Source organism: Sorghum bicolor, chromosome 7 (assembly GCF_000003195.3).
Source record: "Sorghum bicolor cultivar BTx623 chromosome 7, Sorghum_bicolor_NCBIv3, whole genome shotgun sequence".
Taxonomy (NCBI): domain Eukaryota; kingdom Viridiplantae; phylum Streptophyta; class Magnoliopsida; order Poales; family Poaceae; genus Sorghum; species Sorghum bicolor.
In genome coordinates, this window is record NC_012876.2 from 55,530,537 (window position 1) to 55,550,042 (window position 19,506).

General features: G+C 40.3%; 1 protein-coding gene across 1 annotated transcript; it reads right to left on the minus strand.

Annotated features, from left to right (window-relative positions):
- LOC8075643 (putative 1-phosphatidylinositol-3-phosphate 5-kinase FAB1C) lies at positions 7,906-15,702 on the minus strand. The gene is made up of 11 exons (XM_002445478.2): positions 14,960-15,702; positions 13,485-14,237; positions 13,239-13,392; positions 12,826-13,161; positions 11,845-12,642; positions 11,416-11,747; positions 11,209-11,335; positions 10,952-11,110; positions 9,392-10,861; positions 9,038-9,295; positions 7,906-8,477 (listed from the first exon to the last, which is right to left on the minus strand). Exons 1-11 carry the CDS (start codon positions 15,196-15,198, stop codon positions 8,223-8,225), a joined length of 4,881 nt encoding a protein of 1,626 aa, XP_002445523.1. The 5' UTR covers positions 15,199-15,702; the 3' UTR covers positions 7,906-8,222.

The following is a 19,506-nucleotide window of genomic DNA, read 5'->3' on the forward strand; positions in this document are numbered from 1 at the left end:
AGAGGAGGAGGAGGAGGAACGATCTACCTCGTTGGAGCCGCAATTGTGGTCGTCTTCGTTCTTGTCTCCAGTGGGGGGGGGAGCGGGAGCGATGTCGATTGGGACATGCGGGGTGATATTGAGATCACAGGAGAGGCAGGGATGGAGGGAGCACCGCCGAGCGGAGACGTCAGCAAGCTTGCACGCGGATGCAGCATCCTGACCAGAGGCGCGACCGAGAGCGACTCGTGCGAGTGGGAGCAAATGCCCGCGGGAGAACGTGCGTGCGAGAGCAGGGAAGAGCGAGTGGGTGCATCTATTCCCGTTCGCTGGGGGTCACGGGTTGGATGGGAGCGGACGGTCACGACGGCTCGAGTCGATCCTGTGCGGGTCCGTCCGGATGGGACGAATATCTTCACAGTTTCAATTCTGTTCATGGAATGACTTATAATTTAGAATAGAGAGAGTATTATATTAGTTGTGGAATATATTTTTATAATAAATTTATTTTAGAATATAAATATTGATGCAACGACGCATTCTCTACCGCCAAAGACCAAACGCCACCTTCTTTCTGGACGCGGTGAGTCTAGAGTCCACCCAATTTTTTTCCCCCTTATCCCCAGACGGCCACACCCCAGCTGGCCAGCTCACCGCCGATGCATGCTACGAGGGCGCGCTCCGTCCACTACGCTTGCCGACCAACCACACGCAGCAGTGCAAGAGGGATCTCACAGAACTCACGTTGGTCCACTCGTCAGCGAGGAAAATCGGAGCAAACACCGTGTCCATGCGGCATGCGGCATGCGGCTGCCAGGGGTTTTTGTTGGGGTGCTAAACAGTCACCGTAGCTCTTTCTTTTTATTTGCAAAAAGTCTACGTAACTTTCCAAGCTATCTATAATGAAATACTTTATTCCCAATTTATAAAATCAGATATTTTACTTTCTAAACTTTCAAAACCGCTTAAATAACCCCGTAGAGTGGTTTAGAAGATGGTTTTGTCTTTTTCTTTTTTATTTATTTCCGTTGAATCTTTGAAAAATCATAATAAATCACAAAAAAATTATAAAATGAAAAAAATAATTTTTTTGGACTCCTGATGAGTAGATCTCCACAATAAATATATAATATAGTATACTTCAGTACAAAGTTTTTGTTGTAGCTTTAAATTTATATTTTTCTATAATTAATAAGAATAATTCATATATATAGTTCATATGGTTCAATTGTGGTAAATTTTTTATGGTAGGCTCATTATTGTATGCTTGAACTACGATAAAAGTTTCATACCCATTGAATCACGTATAACTTAGTTACAAATTTATTTAGCTTTATTCTTGTTAAATTTATGCTTTATCTATAACTAAGTTATACGTGATCCAATGAGTATGAAATTTTTACCATAATTTAAGCATACAATATTGAGCACACTATAAAAGTTTTACCATAATTGGACCATAAGAACTACATATACGAATTATTTGGATTAGTTATAGAAAAATATAGATTTAAAGCTAGAGCAAAAACTTTATACTAAAGTATACTATATTATATATTCACTGTGTAGATCTACTCATCAGGAGTCCAACAAAATTAAATTTTTTATTTTATGTTTTTTCTATGATTTATTATGATTTTTTCAAAGATTTAGCGAAAATAAAAAAAAGACAAAATCACCCTCTAAAACCACTCGAGGGAGTTATTTGACCGGTTTTGAATAAAACCACTCAAGGAAGTTATTTGACCGATTTTGAAAATTCAAGGGGTAAAATATCCGGTTTTATAGTTTGGGGATAAAATATTTCATCCTAAATAGTTTGGGAGGTTATGTAGACTTTTTCTCTTTTTCTTTAATAATTAGTATCTAATTATAGACTAATTAGGTTTCAAAGATTTATCTCATAAATTATTCTCTAATTATGTTTTTAGTTTTGTAAATAATCTATATTTAATACTTTATATATACGTCCAAACATTTTATGTAATAGTCGCTAAAAAAATCAACGCAAACCAAATAGGGCCTTACGAGCTCCCCGGCAGCCCGGCCGCTTGTACTCGTTTTGATAAGATTTGAGTTAAAAATTAAAATATAAATTATAAGTAAAATTTAAATTATTGAGTTTAAAAATATAAAAACTATATAAATAGATTTATTTTCAAAATTACTTTCATAAAAATATATATCATTTTTTGATAAATATTTTTATAAAAAGATAGAATCAAAGTTAGGTTCTGGAGACAATGTCGTTGTTTTAAACGATTTTCTTTAGGCCAGTTTTAATGAAGATTTTATGGTCCTTCCAAAATACTTGTAGTTTGAAAGCAGTTTAGAAGAGTTTTATCTCCATAAAACTATCTCTACTCCTATAAACTCTCATCATTTCTCTTTTTATCAATATAGTGCTCATTAGTATATTTAATGTGTATAAAACTTTACGAAACCTCCATACAGACAGACCTTAGAGCAAGGTTAATAATATAGCCAACATCTGGCTATAAGGTTTCTTTGCTGCCTTCTTACAACGTACTCATATAGTGGTTAGCTCATCACTATTAATACATGATCCACTTGTCTCTCTCACAAACTTTCTTGGTTCTTATGCTTGAGCCGACTATAAACTTACAGCCCGCTTCTACTCTCCTCTTCTCTCTCCTCCACCTTAACATTTAATGTTAACGGCTTGCTCTTAGGCTCTGTTTAGTTCCCCACTCAAAATTTTTTCATCCATCCCATCGAATCTTTGGACACATGCATGGAACATTAAATATAGATAAAAAAATAAACTAATTACACAGTTTAGTTGAGAATCGAGAGACGAATCTTTTAAGCCTAGTTACTCCATGATTAGCCTTAAGTGCTACAGTAACCCACATATGCTAATGACAAATTAATTATGCTTAATAAATTTGTCTTGCAGTTTCCTGACGAGCTATGTAATTTGTTTTTTTATTAGTTTCTAAAAATCCCTCCCGACATCCTTCCGACACATCCGATGTGACACTAAAAAATTTTCATCCTCCATCTAAACAGGGCCTAGTGCTCACTTGTTTTTGGCAGCTTCGCCACGCTGCCCCCATGGCCCCACTGTGCAGCTACCAGGGCATTGATTCTTCTTTTGTCACGTAAAAAGTGAAGAAAGCTAATAAATTAAATTTTGTAATTTTTTTTGCCATGGTGATTGCGCTTCAAACCTGGGTTCGCACTTTCCTGGCAACCACAGTAAAACATTGTTTTAAAAAATAAAGGTCTTTTTTTCTTGCATCTTCGACAATTAATAAAATTTCACAGAAAGTTGTTAAAATCTAGGCTACGTTTGGTACGACTCTCGCGTTGGAGCCTCGCCTCCTTGTGTCTAAAGAGCATCGGCTATTCTATTCCATGTTCCCATGTTCAGATTAATTCTTTAGTCCTTGATTAGTTCGTGAAAAATTTTGGGTTTGGATACTGTAGCATTTTTGTTTGTATTTGGTAACTATTGTCTAACCATAGACTACAATTAGTTATTTTTTATCTATATTTAATGCTCTACACATATATATATACTGTAAGATTCAATATGACGAGGAATCTGAAAAAATTTTAAAAACTAAACAAGGCCTTAGTGTGGCTCCATTCACTCCGGTGTTGACGTGGTACAAAATAGACTCATGGTAGTTTGCCTTAGGATAAAGTTCTATTGTAATTTAAAATAGAGCTAGTAAATCACTAGCACAAAGTCTAGAAATTAAAACTACTTGCAATGACACTTTGAAACTGTCAATGAGACTAGCCATCTAAATGGCCAAGGTGCATGAAAGGCATGTGACCTACAATCAGGGGCGGAGACTAAAACTACTTATAGGAGGGGCCAAGTACTAAAAGATATATTATTAGGGGGGATAACTCAATATATACTTTCACTGAATTATATAGCAAAATATCATGTGAGTAAGAGAAATTCATGTAGCACAGGAGGTGCTTGACACACCTCAGCCTCTGCGTACAATGCAAACCATGAAGTTTAACCTGATTTCAAATTGTTTGTATTACAAAATACCCCCATTCTAAATTACAAATGTTTTAGATTTTTTAAATACATACATCTTTCGTTTTAAATTATAAGATATTTTGACTTTTCTACGTACATTTCTTTTACTATGTATCTACACATAGTGTATATCTAAATGCATGGAAAAGAGAAGAGTAAAATACACCGGCGGCCCTTTAAGTTGTCGCCCTGTGCCATTTTGGTCCATGAACTTGAAAACGTGAAAAAGAGGCCCCAAAACTTGTCAGCATGTGCCACTTTGGTCCATGAACTTGCAAACGCGAAAAAGTGCCCCCTGAACTTGTCGACGTGTGCCACTTTGGTCCATAAACATGCAAATACGAAAATAACACCGGCTACATGGCATTGTTCTGCCACATGGCCGCCTCTGGTAGGCCATGCATGGCACCGTTTATGGTGCTGACGTGAGCAATGATGTCAGCACTTCCTTTTTAATTTACAAAGTTGATATATTTTTATTCGTAGCGTCAAATATATCAAATAATATATCAATTCGTTGCATAGGTTTCATATTTTTCCTAGGTAGAGTACACATGAAGAGGCTACACAAAACATTTCATGAATTTAGCATTTCATTAATAATTAGTTATGAAATAAATATTTATTTATTGACGCGTTGAAAGATCGTTTACACGTTTATGGACCAAAGTGGCATAGGCCGACAAGTTCAGAGGCCACTGTTTTGCGTTTGCAAGTTCATGGACCAAAATGGCACAGACGGACAAATTTAGGGGTCACTTTTTCGGGTTTGCAAGTTCATGACCAAAGTGGCACAGACTGACAAGTTAAAGGGCCGCCAGTGTATTTTACTCAAAAGAGAATGTATGTATACAAGCCAAAACTTCTTATAATTTGGAGTGGAGAGAGTAGTTTTTACTATGCCCCAGATATCACTATGTCTAGATATATAATAGAACCAATGTATTAGAAAAGATAATATATATATATATATATATATATATATATATATATATATATATATGACGATGCATGTTGTTCCATACCTGGCCTTGTCAAATAGACAGTCCTTTGTTGTGGCGCTCAAGTTCGCTGCCTATTCGACCTCTTACTATTGGAAATGTATATATAGTAGGGTAATCTGTTTTTATTTTATTTCCTTGAGATAAAAAAAACAAATATTACCTTTCGCATTTTTGTACTCTTATACGGATAAAAGAAAGTAGGTAAATCGATCTGTATCCATTTCTACAAGCACACAAGCAAATGGTCAATATATTATATTGCGGGCAGTTCTAAAACTGCTATCGGAATTTTATTTGACGTATGTTCCATTTATGCTTAAATTAAAGCTGGTGTTTCTCTATAGTAGTAACTAACTACAGCGCATTGCAGTGTAATACAATATTGGACACTAGGTATGACAAGGCTAAAGCTTATTGTTTTAAATCGCGGACTAAAGCATTTAGTGATCTACCTCCTGAAACAGCTTACGACCGGCTAAATCGGACTATAGAAACAAAGTTGTACTTGTACATTGAAGCAAATAGCTAGATCCTCCTCAAAGGGCTATAGCCGGAGATAGTAGCAACTACAACTAGAGCTTTAGAACCTTGCTTAAGCTAGCTGAGTAACTACGCACAATATTGTCTCTCTGATGCACAAAAGAGGTGACATCAAAAAGAAGTTAGACAAGTCAATTAGACAAATGATCCTTCTTATCTTGATGTCGTGGGTACTTTATTTTATCCAACTCCAAAAGACAGGTGATCCTTCTCTCCCTGTCTATCTATCTACCTGAAAGCAAATTTAAGACCAATGACCGTACAAACTACTCCTAGGACCACAAAAGTGGGAGCTCTGCACATTATATTGTGCATACAAAAAACTTGAGTTAGATCTAGCGCCCGTTTGGTTTCCATTGCTAAATTTTAGCTAGCTAAAATTATTTTAGATACTCTTGGGTGACTAATAGAACTAAACTATTTTAGCTCCTTTTAGTCAATGTGTTTGGAACTTTAGCTACTAAAGTGATTAAAGTTTAGCTAGCTAAAATTTAGCAAGGGCAACCAAACAGGGCCCTAATATCTTCATTATATATACCAGCACAACCAGGCGCTCTTCGCTGCGCCAGTTCGCAAACAGCAATAAATTAACTGTAGCAGAACAGTACATAACAGTGGGCGTACAGTTTAAAGCAGTGGCCGAACATCAGTAGTACACTACAACGTCCGTGGGGGAGTCATCAACGCGGCGCGGCGGATTGAAAGTCAAAGAACGCGAAGCAGAACGGGATGGAACGTGCTGACCTAGTCCGATCTGAGTCAAATCGGAGCCGTAGTTGATGTCGAGCGACGCCAACCGTGGGTTGATGCCGTTGCTGCTGCCAACGCCGGTGAAGTCCGTGCGGGGCGCCTCGACGGCGGCGTCGTTCATGGCACCCTCGTGGACTCCGAAGACGGCCTCGTCGGCGAAGCGGCCGCCGCTGAAGCAATCTCCGTGTGCGCCGTCCATGGGAAAGGGCTAGGGTTTGCGGCGGCAGGGGGAAACAGCTAGGGTTTGAGGCTAGGGTTCGTGGCGGCGGGATGGAAACGGCGCCGCGGGGTGGGGGTTTGCGGCGGCGGGGGGGGGGGGGGGTAAGGGCTAGGGTTCGAAGCTAGGGTTCGTGGCGGCGGAATGGAAAAGGCGCCGCGGGCGGGCTGCGGAGCTGCGGCAGGGGGGGGAAGCGGCGGTGGGCTGGCTGCGCGCTAGGGTTCCACGGTTGGTTTGCGGGGGGGAAGCGGCGGTGAACTGGCTACGACGGGAGAAGAAATAGGGTTTGCGGGGGGGGGGGGGAGGGGGGATCGGATAGGGTTCGCGATTGGTGGGCTGGCGTGGGTGTTAGTGCACAGTTGCAGGCCCTGCAGGCCAAATTTTTTTGCCACAAATTTTTTAGGCCCTGTTTAGTTGGCAGGCCAAAAAAATTGCTCTTTGGGCCAAAATTTTTTGCAATCTAAACAGGGCCTTACCGTACAGTGAGAAATTGTTGTACGTGAGAGTTCATCGCGCAAAAGAAGTTCTTTTTTCAGAATATGTTTCATGCGGTTCCAACCATAATATTTTCGGATTTTGAAATGGGTTCAAGTGAATAAATGTGAGGTCGAACAGACAACGAACTCAAAAGGCCCAAATCCAAGGACTGTTTACCTGACAAAGAGCCCAGCACGGAGCAGGCATCATCACCCAAAAGATACATGTACGTATATACATGCATCATGAGACCTCCTGTCAATACATGAAACACAAATAAAGAGAGAGATCATCAGTCGTCACACGTACATATCTATATCTACTTGTCTTGTTGCAAAGCTACTACGCTAGTGCTACAAAACAAGCAATAGTTGGATCTTACAACCAATTAATTACAAGAATGAATCGATGCTCTGAAGACGTACGTCAGCCATTGTTACCTCAAGAGTCAAGAGTCAAGACGTCCAAGGACCAAAGGGCACAGGTTAGCTCAGCTCCAAGCTGCAAGACATCCTGCTGGCCTGCCTGCTTTGGTGCATATTTGTAGGCAAATATGTATTGGGAAGTGTCTAAGGTTGCCGGCTGGTTAGGTTAGACTTGTGGGTGCAGCTTGCCGGGCTCTGACACACGTGGTTAGTAGCTGACCACTCCACTATACACACGTTCAGGTCGTAGCGCTTGCCGTTGCAGATAGCACCAACCCCTCGCCGACGCCGGCCTGTGCTGTGACCCCCTGGCTAGTCCCCCAGTGAGTGTCTTTGTGTGTGTTTAGGTTACGAGATGCCAAAGAGCGAATTGGCGTCACAACTCACAACTACTACGACGACGGTGTCTTTGTCCAGAAGATGTCTAACTGTTGTGTGTGCAAGTAGCTATACAAAGTAGCAACAACAAAGGATTTTCCTGCATACATGCCACAGGGGCATCAAAAGAATTTTCCTGCATTCCATCGACAAATTTCCTTTCTCAGCTATATATATGTATATGCTGGCGTAATGTACATGGAGATGGGAGTCATGGACCAAGCCTGTATCTGTAGCTGGACACTGCAGTGGCCATGCTTGGCATCCAGCGGGAGGATGATCCCCCCCCCTGTATCTATCTATCTATCTATGGCTACTACAGATGGTACAGGTGGGCACAAAATGAATTGACTATTTCTCTCACTCTAGGCACAGAAAGAATAATGGATACATAATCGATAATAGAGCATGTTAGTCAGTTGTCAAGAGGACCACTGGTCCGGAACAGTGAGGAAGTACTTGGACATGGCCTTCCTGAATCTCTTCTTGTATTGCATTGGAGATATGACGGTAGGGGATTCATTCTTGGGGCCACCAAGAATGCCTGAGGCCTTCACCCAGGTCTCCAGCTGCTTGTCCCAGGTGTATTGGCGCAAGTAGTCGATGATGCCAATGACGAGCTCTTTCTTCTCCTCATCGATTCCAACAAGGAGAGAGTAATCCATGACATCCGCCAACTGCAAAGCATAGCAGACTGAATTACATACAACTCCAAGTTTTCACATCCATTGCAGGGACACGACTCCTATTCAATTCAATCAATGGATACTAAATGCCACTTTAGTTTTAACATAAAATGCTCTGTAGGGCAATCACTGCCGAAAAGTATATCAATAGTACAAATTCCATCTGAAATAGGTATACATGGAGGTAAGAGGAATGAGGTAGATTAACATAGTCACCCAGGGTGAACTACTTCAGCAGAACTGGGGGGAAACACATGCAAGATAACACAATAACACATATTGCAAAACACATTGTTGTGGCAATCCAGAAACCTATAACATGATGGAAGTGGTACTCATAACATGACTCCAAACCAAAAGCAGGGCACCTATTCCGTGGGTGATAAATACTAGGTAAAACATGTCCAGCAATATCCCCAAAACAATTATGTAACAGTAGCACCTATATGTAAATTATAGTTGATGGTTTAGTTCTTATGTAGTACCTTGGCAAATTGATTAATATTCAAATATATTGGTTAAACAGTAAGCACAAAGATGTAGTTGCATACCGCAAGAAATGAAGTATCATTCCAGACAGCTCTTTCCAATCTTCGTTTTGCCTTGCTCCCCAAAAAAATAGGCTTAGTATGCAATGCCTCTATGAGGTTTGAATCCAAGAGGACTTTGCTGTCCCCAGCCGTGTAGCGTGAGCGCAATGAACCCTTTAGGTCATACACCCGGGATATCTTCCTTTCAAAGAAAATATTCTCCATCACCATCAGATCCATCCTCACTTCCTTCCCAGCTTTCAAGCTCTTAACACTAACCTGAACTCAAGCGAAAAGAGCAAAATAGAATTCAGGGTGATGTTATACACTCTACAGTTGTATAAAACATGATGCAAAGAGTGAACAAAAACAAACCTGATATAACCCTACTATTTTGGCCAGGCAAGTTGGGCTACCAGAAGTCAAGGATTCCATTAAATACTTGAAGTACTGAGGAGCAAATTCTACAAAAGACTCCAGCTCTGTTCTCGTGACTTGTTTGATTATGAACCTTTCATCCATCGTCTTTGCAAAGTAAACATTGCTTTTTCCACCCTGCGCATTCCATCTCTTGCAGCGACTTAGAGAACGTATGTAATCAATATCTTTGGGACAGCATTTCTTTCTGAGCGCAGCAAAATGCTTTGCAAAATAGCAAATCACAGAGAACTTTGTTTTATCTGGAGAAATTGGTGAGTCATCATCAAAGGAAAACTTAAAATGAGTTCCCTTGGAATGCATATGGTCTTCTTGAGAGGGTGAGGACACCTCAAGTCCATGGGTGCTGATCCCTTTAGTGTTTGGCGGATGAGAAAAACTCAAACTGGAATTCAGTCTGTGAGTTACTTGTTGTACATATTCTTGTGATGTCATGGCATATGATATAATACTGGTGGGCTCATCATCATATACTGCAACAATGACATCATCTTCATATCCAGTCTGGGGTAACAGTAGCCGTGCCCCATCATCAACTATATTTGAAGCAGTTGAGATATATGTGGGTGTACGTGCAAGAACAACATTTAATTTCTCTATCACCCCAGGAGACCTTTGAGAACAGACCCTTCGTATATTTGGCATTGGGTCCTTCAGGATGCTTGTCATACCCCCGAAGTACTCAGCAGATTTGAATGTTGATAGATGCAAAGAAGCTGGAGCTAATCCAGTTCGTTCTCTCTGCCGCAACCCCAGTGTAGAATTAAACGAGTGAATTCTAACAGGGGTTACTACATTGCTGTAGTTTGGACTGTCCAAATTAAAGGATACCTTTTCATCAATTTTGGTGAAAGCTTGTGGAAGATCATACTGCAAATCACAAGACCCGGTCCATGCCAAATCGATATTATCAGAAAAAATGGATGCAAGTGAAGGTAACCTCTCAACAGGTTCCAAGCCGTCAGCAGGTTCAGCAATAGGTGACTTTTTTCCTCCACTCAGTTTGTTGTAAACTTTGTCAAGATCCTCTGCATCATCCACAGGATGACCCTCCAAACAAATCTCTAAATTTGTATCACCAACACTATGTTCATTATCATTCAAATGGCCCTCTCTGGATAACAAAGATTTCTTTGGACTTCCTAAAGATTTTCCAATCTCAGTATCCCCACAAAGCAAATCAGCTTTCCATTCCTTCAGTCTGGTGTATAGGAGATTATCAAGACTATCTGGATTGGTTTTTGAAATATGGCCATGTGCTTTAAGAACTGAATCAACATGACATAGCCTCCGATCCCAAATGTAGGCATCAAGAAGAAGACCACGCCTCAAGCGGTTGAGCTCCAGAATATCAATTGATGTCTGCATGGGGTGATTGCTTTCCCTCATGACTGGTAAAAGCAATATCTGCAAGAAAAGGGGCAATAAATCAAACATAAAATCATTGTAACTCTTGATAAAAGTTAATGATATGGCAGGAAAGTCTGATTGTACCACCTCATATTCATTTCTTTCCATTTTAAGCAAATCCTTCATCTCAATAATCTGCCTTTGAACGCATTCCTTCACAGGTTCATCCTCATTTACAATGTTCAATTCAGTACGGTGAAGAAATTCAGACACCTCCACATGCAAGGACTCCATTTTGCCAAATATCTATAGAAACAAATACATGAGCTCATGTTGTTCATGCTAAAACTGATGTGTAGGATGCAGAGGATGAACATAGTTTCAAATTTAACAAAAGAGCACACCTCAACTGCCACCCTTTTTAGCAACTCCTGTGGACTACGACAATTGAAGTCCAGTACTGATGGTGGAAGGTTAACTGAGAGAATGTCGACAGGAGAATATCTGAAGAATGCCACCATGTTTCCATACCTGGAGTTTTATTTGAATTGTTGAAATCTCACTGGAGCACAGGACAATATGATACTGCAAAGAATATAGCAGACACGTACCCATAAAAACGAAGGCAGTCCCTCTGGAGTGAATGTCCACAGCTTGCAACTCGGTTGGCAGTAGCATGGTTTGAGAAACTTAGCTCTAGGAATTTCCCAAACGACAGACCCCAGGCAGCATCTGACATGATTATCCTTCGTGTGGCAGGTGGAACACCATCCTTAGGTTTGCACTTGAGGCACCTGTGCCACATCCATATCCTTCCATCACGCTCACCAGGCAACTTTCGAGATCGAAGCCTCCGAACACTAATTGTTAAGCTACCATGCTGGTGAGTATAACACCTGATATGTGATTCTGATGGCTCTTTGCATGATGGACAGTAATATGCCTGATGAACATATGAAAAGTGTTAACCATTAGGTTTAGAAAACTATTATGAGAAGTCCAACATGACAGTACATACTCAAGATGAAAATGGGATGTACCTGATCAAATAAGTCTTCTCGAAGGTATCTCCCAAGTGGCTTATCAAAGCTACCATAAAACTTGATGCGGAAAAGATGGGAACGCTCACATACTAAGCTTTTTGGGATACAAGTACTGGACAGTGAAACTAAGATGCTCTGATGATTGTCGGTACCAGGAAAGTATTCACCAGAAAGTTCATTCAGGTCATGCTGATCTGCTGAGTGATCATCATGTGGTTTTCTATTCCAGTGATCTACCTGTTGACATTTCTTTGCCAGAAGCTCATCTTGGTGAGCATTTGATGCAAGCTTTGCAGAGTTCTGCAAATTTTGATTCTGCATCATTGGATCATGATCCAATGAACATAAAGATGTTTCATGCCCATTGCATGAACCAGTTGCACGGGATACACAATGTTCACAAGAATTCTTATGATCAACAGGATATTCAGTTTCTTTATGCTCACATGCACCCACAAACACATGGCCTTCCTCATTCAATGGGAATGAACAAGGTGAAACAGAGGTATTTTCAAACATCATGTTGACCATAGCAGTCTGTGAGAGTTTGTCCTGTTCTGATTTACGTCCATGAGGAGGCATACCAACAGTGGCCAATGCAGCGGAATTGCTATTTGTGCAATTTCTTATATCTGGCTCAACTACCACATGTCTCAAAGGAAATTTAGGAAGTGTTGCACCTTCATCTGCAAAGAATGATGTTTCAAGAGAGAGGTGATAAGCAGCAAATACTGCAAGTTGTACAGCACGCTTAATCCTCTTAAGCTCCTCCCGACATGACCCTCTCAGTAGAACCTACATAAATTGACACAGTTATAATTGAATTAGAAAGGTAAAACTATAAATTGAATATCAACTAAATACATATGTGCTAATACTATTCATAACAGATTGAACATCTACAGTATTTAATGTTAGCTGATGACATGAGCTGTGCATTCCAATCAGGTGCTCATAAAAAAGCAAAGGGGTTATTACCGTGCAACCCAAACGCCAAGGGCAGCCTTCAAAGAACATCAGTGTCTTGGTTGATCTCCTATTTGTCTCTTTAGCTGATGGGAACTCTGTAACTTTTTGCACCTTGAACACTTCACAACGACCTAGCCGTGCTGAAGCAATACTGTCAACTGATGCAATTTGTGCCCCTGTGCACCTTGATACTCTGTCCAAAAGTGTCCTCTTAACATTGAGAACTAGCGAAATGTCTTTGGAGAAGAGCTCCTGAGCAGATGATGAGACACTTTTCTCAACTAGCACAACATTAGGTCGCCGGGACTCGATCTTTCCAACAATCATTTTCATGTGCTCCTTCTCCTGTGTTAAGGGCATTTCTTCAGTAAAAGCATAAATTGGACAAACAAATATCCAGCAAGAGTATGCTAGGCACAGACCTGTTCAAGTATCCTGTCAATAGACGCCAGTTTATTAGGAACCCTGTGGTACTCAAGTGCGCCCCCTAATATGAGCAATTTTGCATTCCTATGCTCAGAGACCATGCGTTTGTGTTTTACATTCTTGGAGCAAACAACTCCTCGAACAAAATTACTGCACAAAAGAAATTACTCATCAGTTCCACATGATGGTGAGAACAGCCATGTAAATTTTAGTCAACTAAAATACTATTGAAGAAAACAAACCTATCTCTTGGATCCCCTGATGCTATACATTTGACCTTCACATAATCAGTAGGATCCATGCTGCCTCCTTTCTTGGTATCTGGCCTCACATAGCTTGCGGCTTGCCAAGTTAAGGATGACGCTATATCAAGCCAATTTTCGGACCCATCATCGTTTCCCATATCGATGCCTTCTGCCTTCAGTAATTGAGCCACAAGAGCTCGGAAATGACCGAGCACTGCAGTCTTCAGACCCTCTTTCTGAGCAATGTTTGTGACCTCGTCAATACCAGCTACTTTGTTAGCACTAAAGCTACCAGAAACAGGAACCCCACTTGAGTACCCAACCTCATCATCCTCATCATCGAATCCAAATAACCTCGATTCAATATCATCACCCTCATCTTCTGGAGGTGGTGGGCACCAAATATTGGCACCAAAATCAACAGGATACTGAGTTTTGCTTCCTTCTCCACCACTGTCAGTGATGTTACCATTCATCTGTTGCAGTGAACCATCAGATCCTAAACTCGCCTTTGTACCGTATCCAGGAGAATCTGGACTGAAATGGCCATTCTTCCTGGATATCGGTGAGCTGGCGTTCTGCTTCACCATCCAAGTCGGGCTCTCCAAGGGGCTTGGGGTCAGGGACCGGTTGGTCTCATTAGGGGTACTAACACTAACAGAATCTGTATCTGAAAAGTCATGTAAGAAGTCATTCCCAAGGGTGAAAAACTGAACCCCGGGCTCATCATCGTCCTCATCATCTGCTCGCCTGCATTTACAGAAACCAATTCAAGGAAAACTCAGCTCAATAGTTGACTAAGGGCCCGTTTAGATGGGAGATAAAAAAATTTTGGATGTCACATCGGATATGTCGAAAGGATGTCGGGAGGGGTTTTTAGAAACTAATAAAAAAACAAATTACATAGCTCGTTAGAAAACTGCAAGACAAATCTATTAAGCATAATTAATCTATCATTAGCACATGTGGGTTACTGTAGCACTTAAGGCTAATCATAGACTAACTAGGCTTAAAAGATTCGTCTCGCGATTTTTAACCAAACTGTGTAATTAGTTTATTTTTTTTATCTACATTTAATATTACATGCATGTGTCCAAAGATTCGATGTGATGGATGACTAAACAGGGCCTAAATGTAAAAATAAGATGAAAAGCCCAAACTTCCGTGAGAATTACTTAGCTCCCGCAACCACTTAATTGCCAGTCACAAGTTTTCATTCTGTCTTCTTCAAGACCAAGTTCTACCCCAAATAAAGAAGGCAAAGACTTTTAGCTAACTTAATAATTACTAGATCGTAGCAGGTGGCACCCCGCAATCTTAATCAATCCCCTCACTTCAGATTGAAAAAAAAAAGAAAAAAAAAAGCACCTTTCCCTTTTCCTCCATAGCAAGTCAAAATGGAAACTTGAAACGCAAGTGCTGTATGTACAACTTTTCCAAAGCGACGGAAACCGAGGAGTAGCACACAGTACCTGACAGCGCGGCAGCGGAGCAGCTGCGGCGAGGAGATCTGCCGGCGAAGGGCGATGGCGCGTCTGCCTTCGGATCTCGTCGACGCGGGCGGCGGCGAGTTCTCTGGGGAGGGCCCCCCGCTGCGCGACCTCGGCGTGGCGGGCGGGCGGCCGTCTGCAGCTTCAGCCGGCGTGGCGCCGGCGACGAAGGATCTGACCTTCTGCAGCGCGCCCAGCACCGAGAAGTCCACAACTCCCATCTCTCCGGCACGACGCGAGAACACGGTCCGAAAATCACGAAAGAAAAATAAAAGCTAAAAAAATAACAAGGCAAAAAAATCACGCCTTCGAGGCTAAAACTCCTCTCCGGCGGCGACGAGACGTCGGGGATCGATTTTCTCGCTTCAACCTCCGGCACGGTGTGTCTGTCTCTCTGTCTGTGTGTGTATGTATGTACAGGCTGCGGCTAGTTAGCGGCGGGAGGCATTTGGGGGTCAGCCAATGCCGGACTGGTCGAGGGGCATAGGTCGGCGGCTCCTCGCCGGTGGGCCGTCGCCGTGCAGTACGGCGGCGCTACACGTCGGCTCGCGGGCTCACGGCGGTTCTGGCGGCCGCGTCGAAGGAAGAGAGCATGGCCGACGGAGACAAATGGCTGGTGGAAGGAAGGAATGAAGGAAGGAAGGAAGGAAGCGCCGGTGAGCGAGGGAGCGACGAGCGGCGTCTGCGAAAGCAATGGCGGGCGGATTCGAGGAGGAAAGGAGAGAGGAGTGGGAGGAGGGTGGGGCGCGGGTTTTAATTGTCGGATGCCGGTGATGGAGGAGCAGTATCTTTCAGACAAAAACAATGGGCGAATTGGGTTATATTAATTTATTAATTTTAATATTAATAAATACTGTATGGATATGAGGCTGTATAGTAATAATAATTTATATGGGGTGAGTAATGTCCACAGATTCTGTTTTGGTGCTAATTGATGGTTTGTAACGTCTGAAGATATTATCTGGAATAAGTTAAAAAGGAACCCAAATATATGTTTTATTTTTCTATTTTGAGCCCTTTTTAGTCCTTGATCCAAAATAGGTATCATCTTACCCAATGTTGTATAATAAGGCCTGTATGGTTCGCAGTTGGATTATATAATCTAGATTATACTCACTCCGCCCTGTAGTATATAATATCTTAAAAGAATAAGATGATTTTAAGAAAAAACTTAAATGATGTATGTATCCATGGATTAAACTCAAATATAAGTTTCTCAACAATTATGGTTTTCCTTCTAATAATTTAACTAAATCTAAGCATGCGCGCCATATAGAATACCTTATTTTTAGTATAAAATTTGAAAATAAAATTCACTGTATTTAGAACATAGAAGAGTACATATGATTATTATATTCTAGACTACAAACTATAATAATTGGATTCATGTATTATTATGGTGGATTATTCTTTTCAATAGAAAAATATTAATAATCACAAAAAATAAGATTATATTACCTGATCATTATAATCCTAGTGGATCCAACTAGGCTCTAAGTATATAGCCATGTCTATGAAACAGAATCATGGCAAAGTTTTCTTTGGAGCATGAAAAAATTACATGGTTACTAACCAAAATCTATGCTAACATACAACTATACAAGACAAGTAAATCAAAAAAAGATAACGAGGGTTCTTACTCATGATCATCAATCTAATTATCAATCGTTGTTTTGCCTAAACAATTTGCTAAACATTTACACATGGCTGTTTCCTAAAGGCGTTGCTGGCAAAGCCCTCAAAAGTTAGGGCGGCTCCACCTAGAGTAACCTCTTGGATGAGAGTGATAGACACACCTTAAAAAGTTGCTTTATATATATACTATATATACGTGGTAGGAGCAAATTCAACCATCAATTAAATTGGCAACATACACAGAACCCCTACTCCACCAGTAGTCTCTCTGATATCTGTGACCCTTTTGTCCCCACAGGTCGGTGTCAGAGTAAACGAGTTATATTGAGGGAATTTAGGATCCACTAGATTATTCAGAAAACCGAAAGTGGATGCACTGTGTCATGGTCGGATAGATCGACAACCATATCAATCTCGTATGTGGCTTGCATCTCAGATTAGAGTTAGCATGGTCGTATGCAATTATTTAAAAAAAACTGGGGACTTTTTAACATCATCAGCGGTAGTATACTGCTACTTTTCTGTTTCTGAATGAAACCTGTGCCAAACACCAATTTACTTTTTACTAGAGCATCTCTAGTAGTTTTCGAAAAATCATTTGTAAATCAACGAGTTTCTCAAGATGTAAAAAAAATAGGGAGCATATTTATTAGCTATCTCCAACTGTTTTCACGATTTTTCTCATGAAAAATTTAGGACAATTTTGCATCAGAAATCCCAATTCTTTCCTAAATCATCCATAACTACTTTTTATATTTTTCTTTCTCTCTTGTACATTTGCATTGGGAACCTGGTCCTTGCTTTTTTTTTCTCCTCAATCCTTTCACCTCCAGATTGATAAATTGATACCCATATATTTCTGCACAAATGGATAAGTTTTCCCAAGCGCGGAAAGTTTAAGAGTTCTTTTCAATGTTGCCACAAATCAAGTTTGGGAGTGAGTTTTGGAAACTCTTAGAGATGCTCTCAGTACCCACCAGAAATCAGAGAAATATTGTTTCTCTTCTTCAACTATTAGGATCTAACACTTGTCAAACATGGAAATACAGATACATCACTAAGCCTTTTAAAATATAGACATGCTTTCAACAAAGTACTTAGTAGCTAGACAAGTAATTGTAAAAAGGTGACTTAATTTTTATTCGCCGAAAACAGGATATAGACGATCGAGTCAAACAAGAAGCATAAAGATATGCGGACATACATACTTCTATCAAAATCAGCGTTAGTTAACAATGCTGTCAGCAGCCTTGGCAGTGCTAGCATAACAATGACATTTCAAGTTATCTTGGCAAACTCAATATACTCCCAGCATACGTGCGTACGGCCAGTAGCAGTTGTTAGTCCTGTCAGCCTGAGAGGTGCACACTATAGACTATGAGCCGGTTTACGTACTATCGACGGTTTAATTGGTTGCTTAAAAGACGTAGACGACATATATATGTGGAAACGTCACAGGAAAAAGTAATTGTAAAAACAATTGTTACAATTTATTGTGAAATATATTTTTATGATATAGTATGCATATTTGGAGATATAATATTCGTATTGGTTTGTGTAAATTTGATCAAGCTTTAAAAAGTCAGTCCAACATAGATTGTAACTTTTTAGAATGCAGTTAGTAGTAATAACTAACTATCCGATCGAAAGCAGGGCCGGGTTACATTTTTCTTGATTTTGTAAACTTATACTCTCTCCATCCCACATTGTAAGTCATTTCAAGAATCTTGGAGAGAGTCAAAGCATTTTCACGTTTGACCAAAATTATACAGAAAAATACTAAGATTTGTAACGTAAAGTGAGTATACTATGAAAATATAATTAAGAAAGAATCTAATGATACTTAGTTAGTACCATAATAATAATTATTTTATAATATAAATTTGGTCAAACTTAGAAAAGTTTGACTCTCCAAAATTCTTGGAATAACTTATAATTTGGAATGAAGGGAGTATGTTGTATCAGATTTTTTTTATAAACGGACGGGCACGAGATTTTACCCATTTTATTGATATAGAAGAGCCTTAAAGAAAAGGGAAGACAAGAGATGCTATTCTTATGCTAAAAGAATCACTAGCTACTTGTTTCGTTCCCGCTGTGACCTAAGTTGTCGCTTCAATTTTAGTAATATTCATAAGGGATATCGTCGAGGCTTCTCGACGTACGAAAACTCTGGCATTTCTTTTCTTCTAAATTTTTCAAGTGACAGGAAAATAAGACTTTTAATTGCTTTCCGAGGTGTGTCTTGCTCCGTCACTGGCGGATACATTGGGTATTCCTAGTATTCCAGGAATACCCCACTTTTATATATATATATATATATATATATATATATATATAATACATTAGCATTCCTATATTTAGCAAATAAAATTTTTCTCTCATTTTTTTATGTATCTTTGTATTTCTTTTTTCACATAGGTTCTATATTAGCTCGATTGCCAAAATTATTCTATTTTGTTGTTTCTACAGATGAAAACCTAATTATTTATCTCCAGATCACATGCACATGCCACCAAATATTAGTACAAATCATATCTTGTTTCCAAACTCATTTTCAAGACAAATCGGAATATGCGCATGACAACATATATAACAAACTATTCTTTTTGTGTGAGTGAACAAGGCACGAGTGGGGGGCAATTCCATAATCTTCATTCCTAAATCTCTAACCCTAGCCGACCAGGCTTGACGTAGTGGCGGCACTGTTGGTTCTCATTGTCCTAAGCTCCTAGCGGCGCAGGGCGTGCAACGCGGTCGCGGTCTCTGTCTCTATGCTACGCCTACATAGCGACCGGTGAGGGCGCACGTCACTCATAAGGTTAGAGGCAACAGCTGAGTGGTGGCCACCAGACATCAGCAAAGGAATACCCAAGATCTAAATCGTGGCTCCG

Coding starts and splice junctions, on each gene's coding strand:
- LOC8075643 (XM_002445478.2), bottom strand. CDS start 15,198: ATGGGAGTTGTGGACTTCTCGGTGCTGGGCGCGCTGCAGAAGGTCAGA. Junction 11,111..11,208: donor TAAAAAGGGTGGCAGTTGAG/GTGTGCTCTTTT, acceptor TTGTTTCTATAG/ATATTTGGCAAAATGGAGTC. Junction 10,862..10,951: donor TGGAAAGAAATGAATATGAG/GTGGTACAATCA, acceptor CTTTTCTTGCAG/ATATTGCTTTTACCAGTCAT.